This window comes from Pseudophryne corroboree, chromosome 9 (assembly GCF_028390025.1).
Source record: "Pseudophryne corroboree isolate aPseCor3 chromosome 9, aPseCor3.hap2, whole genome shotgun sequence".
Taxonomy (NCBI): Eukaryota; Metazoa; Chordata; class Amphibia; order Anura; family Myobatrachidae; genus Pseudophryne; species Pseudophryne corroboree.
In genome coordinates, this window is record NC_086452.1 from 385,731,928 (window position 1) to 385,751,059 (window position 19,132).

The window sequence follows — 19,132 nt, forward strand, 5'->3', positions numbered from 1 at the left end:
TGTGTAAAAAGGGGTCCTGGATGCCGTAATGTGTAAAAAGGGGGCCTGGATGCCGCAATGTGTAAAAAGGGGGACTGGCTGCCGCAATGTGTAAAAAGGGGGACTGGCTGCCGTAATGTGTAAAAAGGGGGCCTGGATGCCGCAATGTGTAAAAAGGGGGACGCTGTCTATTGTAATGTATAAAAGGGGCGCTACTGTGCAGCGTAATTTGAATAATGTAGACTACTGTGCACCATAGTATGAATTGCTATTATTTTGTGGCCACGCCCCTTCCCCATTAAGCCACGCCCCTATAAAAAAAATTTTCACGCCTACGGCGCGCACTGCCCCTATCTTACATTGGGGGGGGGGGCGCCACTATCGTTTCTTGCACACACCGCTAAAATGCCTAGTTACGGCACTGGCTGTATGTGTTTGATTATTAGAACTCAAGCTACCTCACCCATGTGGAAGTAAATTGAAGGCATCTGTCAGTTGCCACAATGGTATTGTCATCTATGAACCTGTTATAGTCAATATACCCAATCTGTTCTTCAGTCGATGAGAGGACTGGAGATCTACAGTATAATAGGTATGAATTGCTGTTTTGGCACTATTGTTAAAGTAAGAAACTTTTTAGACTTCAACATAGGAATACAGGTTGAGTATCCCATATCCAAATATTCAGAAATACGGACTATTCCGAAATACAGAATTTTTTGAATGAGACTGATCTAGTGAGACCTTTGTTCTCTCATGGCTCATTGTATACAAACTTTGTTTAATTCACAAAGTTATTAAAAATATTGGCTAAAATGACCTTCAGGCTGTGTGTATAAGGTGTATATGAAACATAAATGCACTCTGTGCTTAGACTTGGGTCCCATCGCCATGATATCTCATTATGGTATGCAATTATTCCAAAATACGGAAAAATCCGATCTCCAAAATATTTCTGGCCCCAAGCATTTTGGATATGGGATACTTAACCTGTATTAGAAAGCAGGAGTATTCAGCCGGCACCTTTCTATTCTTTTTTGGGATAGTCTCATAGGCCCTCATTCCGAGTTGATCGCTCGCTAGCTGCTTTTAGCAGCATTGCAAACGCTAGGCCGCCGCCCTCTGGGAGTGTATCTTAGCTTAGCAGAAGTGCGACCGAAAGGTTAGCAGAACTGCTCGAAAAAATTTTCATGCAGTTTCTGAGCAGCTCCAAACCTACTCCTACCTTACGATCACTGCAGACAATTTAGTTCCTGTTTTGACGTCACAAACACGCCCTGCGTTCGGCCAGCCACTCCCCCGTTTCCCCAGGCACGCCTGCATTTTTACCTGTCACGCCTGAGATAACACCCCTGGAGTCATGCAAGCCGGCCGCTGCAGTTCCTACAAAGAAGCCTCTGATGGAGATCCTGGCCTCGGCACTCCCCCAAAATGGATGTGACAAGAGTCCATTTTGGGAAATGGACACCATCTACACCCACTCCCTGTAAAGTTTCAGATTATCTGCAAGTTTGCATATTTCCACCCACAAGGAGGATGAGGTAATCAGGATAAACCAGGCCAGCTTATTGAGCTTGCTCACACACTGCACAATACTGGAACCTTTTGTCCGATTTTTTCTGACAAGTCCGGCCGATTGGATAATCAGCCATCCAGTTTTCTGGATGTGTATTGACTGTTTTATCTGTATTTGGTCAATGGCCCTCATTCCGAGTTGTTCGCTCGCAAGGCGATTTTAGCAGAGTTGCTCACGCTAAGCCGCCGCCTACTGGGAGTGAATCTTAGCTTCTTAAAATTGCGAACGATGTATTCGCAATATTGCGATTACAAACTACTTAGCAGTTTCTGAGTAGCTTCAACCTTACTCGGCATCTGCGATCAGTTCAGTGCTTGTCGTTCCTGGTTTGACGTCACAAACACACCCAGCGTTCGCCCAGACACTCCTCCGTTTCTCCGGCCACTCCCGCGTTTTTTCCGGAAACGGTAGCGTTTTTATCCACACGCCCATAAAACGCAGTGTTTCCGCCCAGTAACACCCATTTCCTGTCAATCACACTACGATCGCCGGAGCGAAGAAAAAGCCATGAGTAAAAATACTATCTTCATAGCAAAATTACTTGGCGCAGTCGCAGTGCGAACATTGCGCATGCGTACTAAGCAGAAAAACGCTGCGATGCGAAGAAAAATACAGAGCGAACGACTCGGAATGAGGGCCTATATGCACTGCCCAGTAAAATGGACTATCAGCCGTTTATTGGAAAATCGTTCCAATAACTGTACAAGGTGTAGTTAATTTTACACAAAAAAAAAATGTTTGTTCCAAATGCCTTTGTGAAAGGTATCGTCTCAAGATACATCTTTATTTCTTTTCCTTAGACAGACCTTCCTTAGAGGGAACACGTGAGAATAAATTGTATACTGTAAGTTGGAATAGTGAACGTTGAAGCCTCCAGCAAACTCTTTGTCTTTGTGAGGAGGCCTACCCTTAACTCCCTTAATCATATGTATATAGGTCACAGATATCTGTGCTTGTAGAGCTTTAGCTATGAGCCTACCTTGCCTGTTTCTACACTTATAGAGATCATTTTATTTTGCTTTATCATCTAAAGCATGGGTCTTCATCCTGTGGCCCTCCAGCTGCTGTGAAACTACACATCCCAGCATGCCCTGCCACAGTTTTGCTATTAAGGTATGCTAAAACTGAGGCAGGGCATGCTGGGATGTGTAGTTCCACAGCAGCTGGAGGGTCGCAGGTTGAAGACCCATGATCTAAAGGTTATTTAAGGTCACTCTGGCTGCCTCCAGCTCAACATAAGTGTCTTTGAAGAGAGAATATTTGTGACTAGTGAAGTTCTCTATTTTGAGCAATAAAGTGTCTTCACAGCCTCATTATGTTTTTAAGAAACGCTCCCAGTTGAATACGTTTCCCAGATGCACTTTGAGCTTCCCTACAACCGACTTCTATTTCATCCCACCTACAGATGCGACCTCACAATGTACATCTGGCCTCAATACTCCATTCAGCGCAAGATGCGGCTAGGACACGTCAGCAGACTGTGCTGATTTATATGATATGCAACACTTGAATATTGTGTGTGACTAAAGGGCCCCATACACTAGAGCAATAATGACCGATTTCATCCGATTTTGGCCATTCGGCCTGATATATCGGATGAAATCGGGCATTTTGGAGGTGTTTCCGATCCGATCCGATTTGCGTTCCCGTGAGCATCGGATCCTCCAGATTGAATGTGCTGCACATTCAATCAGGTCCGACCTGGGGGCATGGCTGGGATCGTCCAGGATCGCCCAAGATACATCGTATGCAAAAGGGCAGCATACGATGTATCTTGGGCGATCCTGCCCTCCGGGAGGCTGCCGGATTAAGTGTATGGGGCCCTTAAGTCTGTGTATGGAGCAAAACAAAACTTGTTATTGGAAAAAACCTGCCACTGCTACATTGTAGCACTTAGTGTACAGATTCAGGGACTCGATCGCACACAATATACAAATGTCTTAAATCAAATTAATCAGCATTTTCCTTGTGCTTTCTAGTCACATTGTGTTGAGATTACGACGCCCAACGCCAGCAGAACCTCACTGGATCTGGTGCTCCGAGAGGGGCTGTCTGGTGCAACTGCAGCAATGATGTACGAGGACATAGCTGTAGTTTCTAATGTTGTTTATTAATTTTAATTGAAACCAATCATGCCAGACCTGAAGTTTCAGCTGGCACACAAGGGAAAATGCCCATACCCTCTTTGCCCCCTCCCCCTTTGCACTGACCCCCCCCCCCCCCCACACTTTGTGCACTTAGGGGCGGATTCTAAGTAGCAGACAAAGTGGCTGCAGTTGCGGCCAGGCGCGGAAACCTGTTTTACTATTTTAATGCAAATATCCCTTCAACTATTGCAGGGGATCATGGAAGCCAGTGCCAACCAGTGACTTTACGCCTGCAGCCCCAACAGCCATTATTAGTAGCTGCACCAAATCCATGTTAGGTGCAAGAGATTCGCCTGTCCAGGGGGAAGAATAATATTGTATACTCATTTTATGTTCTTTTCCCTTTCAAATATCCAGTATCTAAACTTGAATTTTACCCATCTTCTCTTTATTCCACTAAAATAGATGGGGAACCATGAACCTGTTGTGTACAAAGTGAATTATTTACATATTTGAATTCTCATTACAGTGCACTGCGCTCAACATCGCACCCCAAGATCTGCCCGTGCACAGTGCGGCTCCTGCACGCACTCAGGGCAGTTCCTGCTCACCTGCACACGCTCAGTGCGGCTCCTGTACACCAACACATGCTTTGGGCCTAATTAAGACCTGATCGCAAAAGCAAAATCTTTATCTAATGGGCAAAACCATGTGCACTGCAGGTGGGGCAGATATAACATGTGCAGAGAGAGTTAGAATTGGGTGGGTTATTTTGTTTCTGTGCAGGGTAAATACTGACTGCTTTATTTTTACAATGCAATTTAGATTTCAGTTTGAACACACCCCACCCAAATCTAACTCTCTCTGCGCATGTTACATCTGCCGCACCTGCACTGCGCATGGTTTTGCCCATTAGAGAAAAAAATTGCTGCTTTGATCAGGTCTGAAATAGGCCCTTAGTGCATCACCTGCACACGCTCAGTAAGGCTCCTGCACTCCTGTACGTGTTCAGTTCGACTCCTGCACACCTGCACGTGCTCAGTGCGGCTCTTGCATGTGCTCCGTACGTCTCCTGCACACCTGTACGTGTTCAGTGCGGCACCTGCACGTGCTCAGTGCAGCTCATGCGCGCACTTTCTACAGCTCCTGGACATGCGCAAATCTTAAAGCATCTGAGATTTATTTAGAAAGTTTAATTTACATACATCTCTGAATTAGGCCCTATAAACATAGAAACAAAACTGCACTAGAACAGAAAATCCTAATGAAATGTAAATATAACAAAGTCAGAAAATATATTTTCCACTTTACTAGATATATACATTTTGAGCTTGATTTGTACCCAATATTGAGTTTCTCTTGTGTTCTCTTTCTCTAACTGTTACTGAATTGTTTTGAAGATTTGTGGTGAGCGTGTGTCCCACTGGTGGATATGTACCTATTATATGGATTTGACATGTTTCTGATAAAATAATTCTATCCAGTATATGGAATTGTTTGTATTCTGTGTTGTATGTATGTTTTATAATGCCATTCTGGTGCTTTGCATGACAAACTGCTGTACATAAATGCATTTCTGCACTCTCTTTATGGAGAATATCCATACGCTGCACGATATGTATAGTCCATGTGTTCACTGGGTATTTATTCTTCCTTGGCCCCACACAGTGAGTTTTCCAAGGAAAGAGAGAAGGCAAAAGCCAGAGGTGACTTTCAGAAGCTGCGGGAAAAGCAGCAGCTGGAGGAGGATTTAAAGGGTTACCTGGACTGGATCACCCAAGCTGAAGATATCGACCCCGAGAACGAGGAGGATGGCGATGAAGAGGGCAAGCGTAATCGTAAGTATCCAAACTATCAGATAGCAATGAGATTACATTAACTCACACTACATTCTGTGTTAGTCCTATTATAGGGATGGATTTCACCCTAGAATACACTGATATACATCTTTTGTTTGCACGCTGCGATTAGTGGTGGTGAAAACACACTATTTTTATACCTTTAATCCTCATCACCTTCCCCCATCAACATGCTTCCTGTAATCAGCATTATCCAGGAAGTTGTAAGTCTCTAGCAATTTATGTCAACTAGAGATTTAAAGGGGCTATATGTATTAGAAATCACTCCTGTGCTTAGAAAAACAAGTATGGCTTCCAATAACAATACTAACATGGCTTGTAGCTTTTTATTATTACCTTGCAGGTAAATTAGTAGGAATTTAATATGAAATTTGGCAAATTTTGAATGCTATTTGTTTTTTTGTTTTTTTACAAGTTTCCAATAAAACACCAGATAAATTAAAACACCAGATAAAACACTAGATACAACACCAGATAACATAAAACACTACATTAAATAAAACACTAGATAAAATAAAACACCAGATAATATAAAACACTATATAACATAGAACACTAGATTAAATAAAACACTACATTAATTAGAACACTAGATAAAATAAAACACCAGATAACATAAAACTCAAGATAGCATAAAACACAAGATAATATAAAACACTACATTAAATAAAACACTAGATAAAATAAAACACCAGATAACATAACACACCAGATAACATAAAACACTAGATTAAATAAAACATTACATTAAATAAAATACTAGATAAAATAAAACATCAGATAACCTAAAACACCATATAACATAAAACATTAGATTAAATAAAATACTAGATTAAATAAAACACTAGATAAAACACCCCCAACTAAACAGGGCTCGGTAGATGGATGCACAGTCTGTATCTAGTGCAGTCTGTACCTAGTGTTTTATTTATCTAGTGTTTATTTAATCAATAAAGCACTACATTAAATAAAACATTACACAAAACATCCCCAACTAAACAGAATTCAGTTACCCACATGCCCATGATAGTGGCGACAAAATATGTTTAGTATAGCTAAGTATTTCAGCTATCCTAAAAATAATAGGATATAGGGGCTAATTCAGGTCGGATCGCAAATCGCGATCCAGCCGGAATTTTTGCGGGCCTTACTGCGCATGGGTCCGCATTTTCTGTGGGGGGCCGCAGAAAAAGCGGTCGCCTCTGCCTGTCAATTAGGTAGAGACGGTCACGGGGCAGGAGAGGGGCGGCAGCGCTCCGTTTTCAGGGTGGAAACGGAGCATTGCTGGGGCGGGGCAACCAAAACGGTGGGCTGTGCGGCGCGAACAGGGGCGTGTCGGGGGCTCGCCGCCGCGACAGGTAATATTGCGCTGGGACTCCTGCGGACGAAGTTAAGCTGCGCCGGCAGGAGTCAACCTTCGTTTCTGCTGACAAGCAGAAATTGCGAGGCGATCGCAATTTCTGCTTGAAGCAGGGGGGGAGGCGCCGGTCAGCATGCTGGACGGCCTTGCCCAGTGCTGGGCGGCCCCCAGCATGCGTGCAAAAGGAGAGCAAATTCTGCTGAGTAGCAGAATTTGCTCTCCTTACTGAATTGGCCCCATAATTATTAATATAAGGTGGTGGCGTTGTGTACAGTCTATCGTCAGTGGCGTAACTAAAGATGCAGTCCCTGAAGCTGCTATGGGTGACTGCAGCACAGGGAGCACTGCTGTAGAGGAAGACAACATTAAAGCAAAACCATGTTGCAAATACATTTATTGTTTGCATGCAGGGTAAATACTGACTACTTTTGCTTGTAGCTCAGAAATACTGAGCGTGGTCTGTTTGATGAACAATGTGTACAGTAATTGTGATAGATAAAGTTGGGAATTATTCAGAGAGACTTGCTGCTGCACCTCCCGAATCCATAACCACTGCTTCTCCATTATTACACTTATATCCGCTTAGCACAAACCCTTAGAGATTGTGTAGCATTAAGTTCCTGTCAGTCAAGTCTTCCGTTATTGGCAGAGTGGCTCATACTCAGCAATTTTCACAAAAGGTACATCTCCATAAATACTGACTCAAACGGCACAAAAAGTGTGACTGTTTGGTGATTCATTGCTGGTTTATCTTTTTAAAACACTCATTACATTTGTCCAATGGAAATTTTTGGTCAATTACATCATTTAACAGATTTGGTAGTTACCATTAGTGCAATTTTATGTTTGACTGCAATCTTCTAAGTCTGATATGATTAAAAGTAACCGTGGCGTTTTGCGAGGCTCTGGCATCAGTTGCTCAGACCGTGGCCTAAAGCGTGTTTTTTCAATTTAAACTTTTAATGTGTAAGTATCAAATCACTTTATATATTTAAACTGCTGTGTAACTTCATGAGTATAGTCCTAATCAGATATGTCCTCATGTCACTTGTAACTCTGCATCATGTGTATGGTAGAGGCAACTGGAAACGGGAACTTGATTGTCAGACTCATAAATCAGATGTTTGTGTTTGCAAGTAGACTCCGTGGTAGAAGCCAGGGACGGATCTAGACTTTTCTTTAGGGGGGGTGGTTTATTGTTTAATCTTGACTCCTCCCTCTACAGTCTCAACTCCTCCCATCTGCAATCCTAACTCCTCCTCTCTCAATTCTGACTGAACTTTTTGAGTGAGACTGAGATAGAGCTTTGTGATTGTTCTATGTACATGTGACTGTGCTATGGGGTAATTGTATTTATTAGCCCTAGTACCCACACACCAGCAAGTGAGGGGCAAATGCTCTGTAACCCTTGCTCTCCTGGCTCCTCTGTGCAGCTGTGGTATAAGCTGCAGCACATCGTTCTGCCTCAGGCTCTCCCCGGAGAGCTCTCTTCTGCTCAAAAGTGGGCGTGGCTATGACTGTGTTAGGGGGGGCGGTCGCCCCCTTCGCCCCCCCTAGATCCGGCCCTGGTAGAAGCTCAGTTAAGTGTGTATTTCTGTTGGAACCTTAAAGAATGTGCAGTTGAATCAGATGCGGTCACAGTGTCAACGCAGCAGCGATCTTTTTTTTAGTGACGGAACTGCAAGGCATTGCAAATGTATCAGCCACCCACAAGTGAGACACACACCAAAGCCATCGCAACATGCTCAGCAACTGCGTACTCCATCAAAAACGTGATGCAAACTCAGGAACATTGACTCCCTGTCTGCAGAAAATAGCCGTGGGAGCTGCAACGCTGGCATCATGTTTTATGCACACTAGATCACAATCGCGCACTGAGTCATGTCCCGAAAAACGGTCACGGCACCCCTGCGTATTGCAGACACTCCCAATTACCTCACCCAACCGCCTTTCTCTATCGTCCTAAGTGGATGCTGGGGTTCCTGAAAGGACCATGGGGAATAGCGGCTCCGCAGGAGACAGGGCACAAAAGTAAAGCTTTTACAGGTCAGGTGGTGTGTACTGGCTCCTCCCCCTATGACCCTCCTCCAGACTCCAGTTAGATTTTTGTGCCCGGCCGAGAAGGGTGCAATTCTAGGTGGCTCTCATAAAGAGCTGCTTAGAGAGTTTAGCTTAGGTTTTTTATTTTACAGTGATTCCTGCTGGCAACAGGATCACTGCAACGAGGGACAGAGGGGAGAAGAAGTGAACTCACCTGCGTGCAGGATGGATTGGCTTCTTGGCTACTGGACATGAAGCTCCAGAGGGACGATCACAGGTACAGCCTGGATGGTCACCGGAGCCACGCCGCCGGCCCCCTCACAGATGCTGAAGCAAGAAGAGGTCCAGAATCGGCGGCTGAAGACTCCTGCAGTCTTCTTAAGGTAGCGCACAGCACTGCAGCTGTGCGCCATTTTCCTCTCAGCACACTTCACACGGCAGTCACTGAGGGTGCAGGGCGCTGGGGGGGGGGCGCCCTGGGAGGCAAATGAAAACCTTTAAAAAGGCTAAAAATACCTCACATATAGCCCCAGAGGCTATATGGAGATATTTACCCCTGCCTAAATGTACTAAATAGCGGGAGACGAGCCCGCCGAAAAAGGGGCGGGGCCTATCTCCTCAGCACACGGCGCCATTTTCTGTCACAGCTCCGCTGGTCAGGAAGGCTCCCAGGTCTCTCCCCTGCACTGCACTACAGAAACAGGGTATAACAGAGAGGGGGGGCAAAATAAATGGCAATATATTAATATAAAAGCAGCTATAAGGGAGCACTTAATCATAAGGCTATCCCTGTCATATATAGCGCTTTTTGGTGTGTGCTGGCAGACTCTCCCTCTGTCTCCCCAAAGGGCTAGTGGGTCCTGTCTTCGTATAGAGCATTCCCTGTGTGTCTGCTGTGTGTCGGTACGTGTGTGTCGACATGTATGAGGACGTTATTGGTGTGGAGGCGGAGCAATTGCCAAATATGAGGATGTCACCTCCTAGGGGGTCGACACCAGAATGGATGCCTTTATTTGTGGAATTACGGGATAGCGTCAACTCGCTTAAGCAGTCGTTTGCCGACATGAGGCGGCCGGACACTCAATTAGTGCCTGTCCAGGCGCCTCAAACACCGTCAGGGGCTGTAAAACGCCCCTTGCCTCAGTCGGTCGACACAGACCCAGACACAGGCACTGATTCCGGTGGTGAAGGTGACGAATCAACCGTATTTTCCAGTAGGGCCACACGTTATATGATTTTGGCAATAAAGGAGATGTTACATTTAGCTGATACTACAGGTACCACTAAACAGGGTATTATGTGGGGTGTGAAAAAACTACCAGTAGTTTTTACCGAATCAGAAGAATTAAATGACGTGTGTGATGAAGCGTGGGGTGCCCCGATAAAAAACTGCTAATTTCAAAGAAGTTATTGGCTTTATACCCTTTCCCGCCAGAGGTTAGGGAGCGCTGGGAAACACCTCCTAGGGTGGACAAAGCGCTAACACGCTTATCAAAACAAGTGGCGTTACCCTCTCCTGAGACGGCCGCACTTAAAGATCCATCAGATAGGAGGATGGAAAATATCCAAAAAGGTATATACACACATGCAGGTGTTATACTACGACCAGCTATTGCGACTGCCTGGATGTGCAGTGCTGGGGTAGTTTGGTCAGAGTCCCTGATCGAAAATATTGATACCCTGGACAGGGACAATATTTTACTGTCGTTAGAACAAATAAAGGATGCATTTCTTTATATGCGTGATGCACAGAGAGATATCTGCACACTGGCATCACGGGTAAGTGCTATGTCCATTTCGGCCAGAAGAGCTTTATGGACACGACAGTGGACAGGCGATGCGTAGAGGAGTTATTTGGGGTCGGTCTATCGGATTTGGTGGCCACGGCTACGGCCGGGAAATCCACCTTTCTACCTCAAGTCACTCCCCAACAGAAAAAGGCACCGACTTTTCAACCGCAGCCCTTTCGTTCCTTTAAAAATAAGAGAGCAAAGGGCTATTCATATCTGCCACGAGGCAGAGGACGAGGGAAGAGACAGCAACAGGCAGCTCCTTCCCAGGAACAGAAGCCCTCCCCGGCTTCTACAAAAGCCTCAGCATGACGCTGGGGCTTCGCAAGCGGACTCGGGGGCGGTAGGCGGTCGTCTCAAGAATTACAGCGCGCAGTGGGCTCACTCGCAGGTAAATCCCTGGATCCTGCAGATAATATCTCAGGGGTACAGGTTGAAATTAGAGACAGAGCCACCTCGCCGTTTCCTGAAGTCTGCTTTACCAACGTCCCCCTCAGGAAGGGAGACGGTTTTGGAAGCCATTCACAAGCTGTATTCTCAGCAGGTGATAGTCAAGGTACCTCTTCTACAACAAGGGAAGGGGTATTATTCCACTCTTTTTGTGGTACCGAAGCCGGATGGCTCGGTAAGGCCTATTCTAAATCTGAAGTCCTTGAACCTGTACATAAAGAAGTTCAAGTTCAAGATGGAGTCACTCAGAGCAGTGATAGCGAACCTGGAAGAAGGGGACTTTATGGTATCCTTGGACATCAAGGATGCGTATCTCCACGTTCCAATTACCCCTCACACAGGGGTACCTCAGGTTCGTTGTACAAAACTGTCACTATCAGTTTCAGACGCTGCCGTTTGGTTTGTCCACGGCACCTCGGGTCTTTACAAAGGTAATGGCCGAGATAATATTTCTTCTTCGAAGAAAAGGCGTATTAATTATCCCATACTTGGACGATCTCCTAATAAGGGCAAGGTCCAGAGAACAGCTAGAGATGGGTTTAGCACTATCTCAAGAGGTGCTAAAGCAGCACGGATGGATTCTGAATATTCCAAAATCCCAATTAATGCCGACAACTCGTCTGCTGTTCCTGGGGATGATTCTGGACACAGTTCAGAAAAAGGTTTTTCTTTCCGAAGAAAAAGCCAAGGAGTTATCTGACCTGGTCAGGAACCTCCTAAAACCAGGAAAGGTGTCTGTACATCAATGCACAAGAGTCCTGGGAAAAAATGGTAGCTTCTTACGAAGCAATCCCTTTCGGCAGATTCCATGCAAAGGGATCTGTTGGACAAATGGTCAGGGTCGCATCTTCAGATGCACCTGCGGATAACCCTGTCGCCGAGGACAAGGGTATCCCTTCTGTGGTGGTTGCAGGAGGCTCATCTATTGGAGGGCCGCAGATTCGGCATGCAGGATTGGATCCTGGTGACCACGGATGCCAGCCTGAGAGGCTGGGGAGCAGTCACACAGGGAAGAAATTTCCAGGGAGTGTGGTCGAGCCTGAAAAAGTCTCTTCACATAAGCATTCTGGAACTAAGAGCAATCTACAATGCTCTAAGCCAGGCGGAACCTCTGCTTCAAGGAAGACCGGTGTTGATCCAGTCGGACAACATCACGGCAGTCGCCCATGTAAACAGACAGGGCGGCACAAGAAGCAGGAGGGCAATGGCAGAAGCTGCCAGGATCCTTCGCTGGGCGGAGAATCACGTGATAGCACTGTCAGCAGTATTCATCCCGGGCGTGGACAACTGGGAAGCAGACTTCCTCAGCAGACACGACTTTCACCCGGGAGAGTGGGGACTTCATCCAGAAGTTTTCCACATGCTATTAAACCGTTGGGTAAAACCAATGGTGGACATGATGGCGTCTCGCCTCAACAAAACACTGGACAGGTATTGCGCCAGGTCAAGAGATCCGCAGGCAATAGCTGTGGACGCGCTGGTAACACCTTGGGTGTACCAGTCGGTATATGTGTTTCCTCCTCTGCCTCTCATACCAAAGGTATTGAGGATTATACGGCAAAGAGGAGTAAGACTAGTGGCTCCGGATTGGCCAAGAAGGACTTGGTACCCGGAACTTCAAGAGATGGTCACGGACGATCCGTGGCCTCTACTTCTGAGAAGGGACCTGCTTCAGCAGGGTCCTTGTCTTTTTTAAGACTTACCGCGGCTGCGTTTGACGGCATGGCGTTTGAATGCCAGATCCTAAAAGGAAAAGGCATTCCAGAAGAAGTCATTCCTACCTTGATAAAGGCAAGGAAGGAAGTCACCGCGAAGCATTATCGCCGTATTTGGCGAAAATATGTTGCGTGGTGCGAGCAGCGGAGTGCTCCGATGGAGGAATTTCAACTGGGTCGTTTTCCTACATTTCCTGCAATCAGGATTGTCTATGGGTCTCAAATTGGGATCTATTAAGGTTCAAATTTCGGCCCTATCAATATTCTTCCAAAAAGAATTGGCCTCAGTCCCTGAGGTCCAGATTTTATCAAAGGAGTACTGCATATACAGCCTCCTGTGGTGCCTAAGGTGGCACCGTGGGATCTAAATGTAGTTTTAGATTTCCTCAAATCCAATTGGTTTGAACCACTAAAGAATGTGGATTTGAAATATCTCACATGGAAAGTGACTATGTTACTGGCCCTGGCTTCGGCCGGGAGAGTATCTGAACTGGCGGCTTTGTTTTATAAAAGCCCTTATTTAATTTTCCATTCGACATAGGGCAGAGCTGCGGACGCGTCCGCATTTTCTCCCTAAGGTGGTATCAGCGTTTCACCTGAACCAGCCTATTGTAGTGCCTGCGGCTACAGACGACTTGAAGGACTCCAAGTTGTTGGACGTTGTCAGAGCCTTAAAAATATACATTTAAAGGACGGCTGGAGTCAGAAAATCTGACTCGCTGTTTATACTGTATGCACCCAACAAGTTGGGTGCACCTGCTTCTAAGCAGTCGATTGCTCGTTGGATTTGTAACAAAATTCAACTTGCACATTCTGTGGCGGGCCTGCCACAGCCTAAATCTGTTAAGGCCCATTCCGCAAGGAAGGTGGGCTCATCTTGGGCGGCTGCCCGAGGGGTCTCGGCATTACAACTCTGCCGAGCAGCTACGTGGTCAGGGGAGAACACGTTTGTAAATTTTTACAAAATTGATACCCTGGCAAAGGAGGACCTGGAGTTCTCTCATTCGGTGCTGCAGAGTCATCCGCACTCTCCCGCCCGTTTGGGAGCTTTGGTATAATCCCCATGGTCCTTTCAGGAACCCCAGCATCCACTTAGGACGATAGAGAAAATAAGAATTTACTTACCGATAATTCTATTTCTCGGAGTCCGTAGTGGATGCTGGGCGCCCATCCCAAGTGCGGATTATCTGCAATACTTGTACATAGTTATTGTTAACTAATTCGGGTTATTGTTTAGGAAGCCATCTTTCAGAGGCTCCTCTGTTATCATACTGTTAACTGGGTTTAGATCACAAGTTGTACGGTGTGATTGGTGTGGCTGGTATGAGTCTTACCCGGGATTCAAAATCCTCCCTTATTGTGTACGCTCGTCCGGGCACAGTACCTAACTGGAGTCTGGAGGAGGGTCATAGGGGGAGGAGCCAGTACACACCACCTGACCTGTAAAAGCTTTACTTTTGTGCCCTGTCTCCTGCGGAGCCGCTATTCCCCATGGTCCTTTCAGGAACCCCAGCATCCACTACGGACTCCGAGAAATAGAATTATCGGTAAGTAAATTCTTATTTTTCCTGTCAATCACTCTACGACTGATTCCTCACTGCGAGCGGCATCACAAAGCAACCATCGCGTGTGCGCACTGCATCCACGGCGCATGCGCAGTCTGACAATAATTGTTCAGTTGCCACCGCATCTGAATCAGGCCCATTGCTGGTAATTACTGGAGGGAAAACCTTGACAGGTTTTGCTCGTACTCCTGTGGGGTGCAATCAAAAAGGAGGAAGGTTACCTTCCCAGGACCAGTGGAACCTTGTGACTAAATGAGTCTCCTCCCTTAAATGTTTGTAGGTTTCAATTAAGTTGTCTTTTCTAAAACGGGTTTTATCTCTCAAATTTCAACTAGTTTATTGGCATATACTGTACCCATAAATTAACTTGATACAGCTATACATTTGTATACATAAGTGTATTGTTTTCATTACCTAAAAATATTTATATTTATTTATTGATTAAAAAATTTTTTTTATTACTATTAATATTATTAGTATTATTATTGTTGTTGTTGTTATTATTATTATTGTAATAATTGTTATTATTTCCCCAATGTAAAATGTGGGCCCTGAACAGCTTTCTGGGTATTTTGGCTAGAACATATTTTGGAAGTGTGCCGAGGAGGGCAGACGCCAGGGCCGGCTTCCAGACTGTGCCTATTGATGCACTAAATCAGAGGCGGATGTTTACCAGAATTTGTAAATATTTATGGTGCTTTTTGTTCGAGACGTCGTAATGAAAAAGTGCAGTAAAAAGGTTGAGTTGTTACACTTGAGCAATGCAAAGCACAATATGCTTGTAGGATAGCCACACGGGTAATTCATTGTAAAGTCTTCACTGAGGCTGAGCTAATGTATCACACAGCAGGACAAAGACATTCACAGTAACAGGCCCTGATTTATACCAAAGAGCCATGCTGTGAACTCAGAGACCTTGGTTGAGACAGCAGCTTTCCTTATATAACCGCAGCCACGGGATAAATGATACTATGTGGGATCCCAGCTTGGATGGCACTTCTGGACAATGGGCAGAATTTGTAGTTCAAGCAGTGACCGGGCTGGCAGGGATAAGACGCGTGCCAAGAATGTGGGCACGTGTGAGACTGCAGCTTATTCATTTTTATTGTTAGGTTGTTATTGCTATTGTTTGTTATTACTGCTATCATTTTATATAGATCTTGCATATTCCTCATTGCTATCAAAACCTAAAGTAGCTCCCAACCTCGCAATCAAGCACAGCGCGTTGGAAGCTTCACATAGCATGACAGTTGCTGGCAAATGCATACAAAATTAACCTTGAAAAAGCCGCATGTAAAAATGGCATATTTAGGCTCAGGCAAGAAAAGATTAATCTGCAGCAGCCGTCCCCTGTCCTACCTCTAAGCAGTGTGGTCAGGGGAGGTAGCGTCTCACCAGTCGCACTCCAGGTGTTTTTACTATAAAAATTATTAGAATAATTAAAAGCAGATGTTTATAATTTATATACATATCTTCTTTGCAGTATTCGCATCATTTTTACAGTCAAAACTGGCTGTATTTGCAGTTGTCTGCTTCATATACAGGGAGAGATGAGAAGTGTAACAGTGACAAGCCGAGCCTCCCCTGATGGTCAGAAACTGCCTGGCTGGTGCCTAGCTAGAGATCTGGAGGGAGGCTCCGCATCCAGCTCTCACTGACTTGGCTGCTGGAGTCTGAGGGCTGGTTACAACAAAACCAGTCTTCTCCCACTGAACCTGCCGCACTGTTCCAGACAGGGGCTCCAATAAGGCCCCCCCCCCTCCAGTTCCTACAAGCAAGCAGGACCAGTAGCAGCCAGAGCAGTAAGATGGAGGCATAGGGGCTGCTAAGAAGGCTTGCTGTCTACTGCAGCCTTCTACCCCCAGCCCAGTGCCCCCCATCCCCCCCCTCCTGTCACTGATCTCCACCTAATTTAGCCCAGTGTCCTCCACCATATCACTGACCACCCCATCCCAGTGTCTACTGCCTAACCAGCCCACTGCCCCCCCTTCTGCCTCAGCTAGATCTCCTCAGCCAGCCCAGTCACAGTGCCCCCTCCCATTCAGTCCAATGTTGGGAGTTTTCCCCCCTCCCACCCCCATCTCACTGCCCTGCTTTCCATCCAGTCCAGTGGCCCCCATCAAGCACATTGCCCCCCTCATTCGCACTGCTCTCCCAATGCCTCCCCAACCATCACCTCACCGCAGGTCGCACTCTCTAAGCATAAGGTGGTGTAAATGTCAGATCTGCATACAGATGTAGGTGTACAAATTTGTATATTTTACATATAAATGGGGGCACATAAAATTTAGCATCAGCCCCACGGATGATCCAGTTTTGAGCCTTTCAGCGTACTAGTAACAATAATTAATAGACTGCATGCTCAAAGTGGCTGCCTCCTGTGTATTTAGGTGACAGATACACTTCAGTGTCTGAAAGTTGAAATATGTCACAGAACTTTTTAATCCAAACAGGGGGCCTGATTCAGAGATGTAGTCGAATGCATTCACAGCTGCCAATTTGTACACAGCAGCTGTGAGAAAATATTCAACTGCTGCTGCTGCCTGGATTTGTACTGAGTCGCACGCTGGCGGCAGCTTTTCAAATCCCAGAAACTGCGTACACAGATGCAGCATCAGTCGCCGATCAGACTATTATCGAACAAGTAGCCTTATGACTGCGCAACATTGCCGCAGGAAGTAATGCACCGGAGTCATTGCAGCTGCGTACAGGATTGCAGTTTCAAGCTGAAACATGACCCGAAATGGGTTAAGACCTGTTTTTTTTGCTGCAGCTCCCCGTATCCGCTCTGTCATTGCAAGACTATGGTGACACATGCGCAGTTAGATGCATGTGCAGTCAGCCGATAATCGCTCAACTGCATGGAAATCGGGGTTGCGTACTTCTCTGAATTAGCCCATATTCATTAGTGGTAGCAAATGTATTGGAAAGAATAACCAGAGTCATCACCAGATAAAGGAGGATGCTGCTAGTTCCAGGATATACATTAAATCATTATAGTCTCATTACCTGCATTGATCAATGCATGTCCGCTTGAAGACACTGTAACATGTGTTAGTGGAGATTAGGTTTGTGTATTTGTTAGTATTTTGTTGCTAAAGGGTTCTGCACGCTATCCACAAGTCCCCCGGTCAGAGTAAGTACCATATCCTTTTACTACATTGCACTTTATACATCAACATCTGCACATGACCACAGAATCCAGATACTATATCGTGTTTGCTTGCTCAAAATGATTCCAGCGATGTGTCATCTGTTTAATAATGGTGGGTTAGTTGAAAATAATGACTTGAGTATTACAGCTTGCTGATTTGCTGCTCATAGAAAGTTATTTAATGAGCTTATGCCACTCTGGTTTTATCACTGCACATATCTCATTTAATTGACACTGTCCTCTGGGATTGTATGACCTTATATTCTTCCCAACAGGAATAAACAACTTGTCTCTAACATTCCGGAGCTTAACCTCATCTTCTGGGCCACGCTTTTAATATGCATTTCACATGCCTTATCTAGCTCGGTCGATATGGTGGAGATGTTTTCCATGGGGGCTGAATAAATTTGCTGCAGAGTGCCTCGATCAAGTAAAGTATTATTGCTATTTTTCCATTGCACCCCATTGTGCAATTTGCACAAATTAGGAAAATTAGCAATGTTTGGCCACCATAATATATTGCGGCATATATGGCACATTACTATGACTTGCATTTCCCTCTATGGTGTGTATTCAATTGTAGTCAGAACTGCCGTCTTGTTGGAAAGACGGCAGTTTCCGACCTTTTTAGGTCGGAAACTGTTTCCGACCTATTCAATAGGCCTCCCGTTTTCCGACAGGTCGGCAATTCTGACTTTTCGGAAAACACGTGGATCGGCGGTATAGTTGCGGATCCACGTTTTTTTGTCGGAATCGCGGCCAAATCCGACAGGTTTTAGCCCCGTTTCTGACAATGTCAATCCGACTTTAAAAAAAGTTGGATTGGCATTGTCGGGAACAGCCAAATCCAACAGGATTTGGCCGCTAATTGAATACTAAAATGTCGGATCCTTTCTGTCGGAAAGGATCCAACATCAGTTGAATACAGCCTATGTGTCTTCTTTTCGCTGTAATAAGGGTGATGAGGCACTGGGAGTGTTTGTTTTTTTAACATATTTTTTAGCTCACTTTGTCATATTTATGTTCTATTCCACATCAGTCCCATAGGGTGGTATCCTATTAGTTGTGGTAAATTGCTACAGCTATTGGATCCTCCTGGTGCTATCCATTTAGCCCCGTATACCGGCACTAATTGGGCATTAGGCAGAATCCCTGATAATCGGCACCAGGAGACCCATTTTTCGGCCGAAAACACGTGTCTGGAAACTTATCCCGGGTGCCATGTTTATCGGCCGATAACGGGTTATTTACTGCACGGTAAAAACGGGCTGTAATTGGATAGCCCGATAGTACAATCGGGCTAAAAAGTTCATTTTTACCATGCGGTAAATGACCACATGTAATAGGATACCGCCCATAGTGTTTGTTTAGTTATAACTGTGTTATACACCTTTTCCACTACTGCCATAACGTGGGTTATTGCCGGGTCTACCCGGGCCATGTGTGATAGCCGGGCAGGGCATGTCCATCAGTGATTTTAAAAAGCATTGCACACCAGGCCATTTCATCACATAAGCAAGCAGTTTATTCACAGTTCAGACAGGGTTATCACGACAG

At 45.4% G+C, this 19,132-nt stretch overlaps 1 protein-coding gene across 17 annotated transcripts in view; it reads left to right on the forward strand.

The window, feature by feature from the left end:
- CACNA1D (calcium voltage-gated channel subunit alpha1 D) overlaps positions 1-19,132 on the forward strand; it is a 923,074-nt gene that overhangs the window by 442,811 nt on the left and 461,131 nt on the right. For all 17 annotated transcript variants that reach the window (XM_063940823.1, XM_063940810.1, XM_063940825.1 and 14 more), the window contains one exon: positions 5,311-5,480. In XM_063940823.1, coding sequence (XP_063796893.1) covers positions 5,311-5,480 — 170 coding nt within the window. The remainder of the gene's footprint in view (positions 1-5,310; positions 5,481-19,132) is intronic.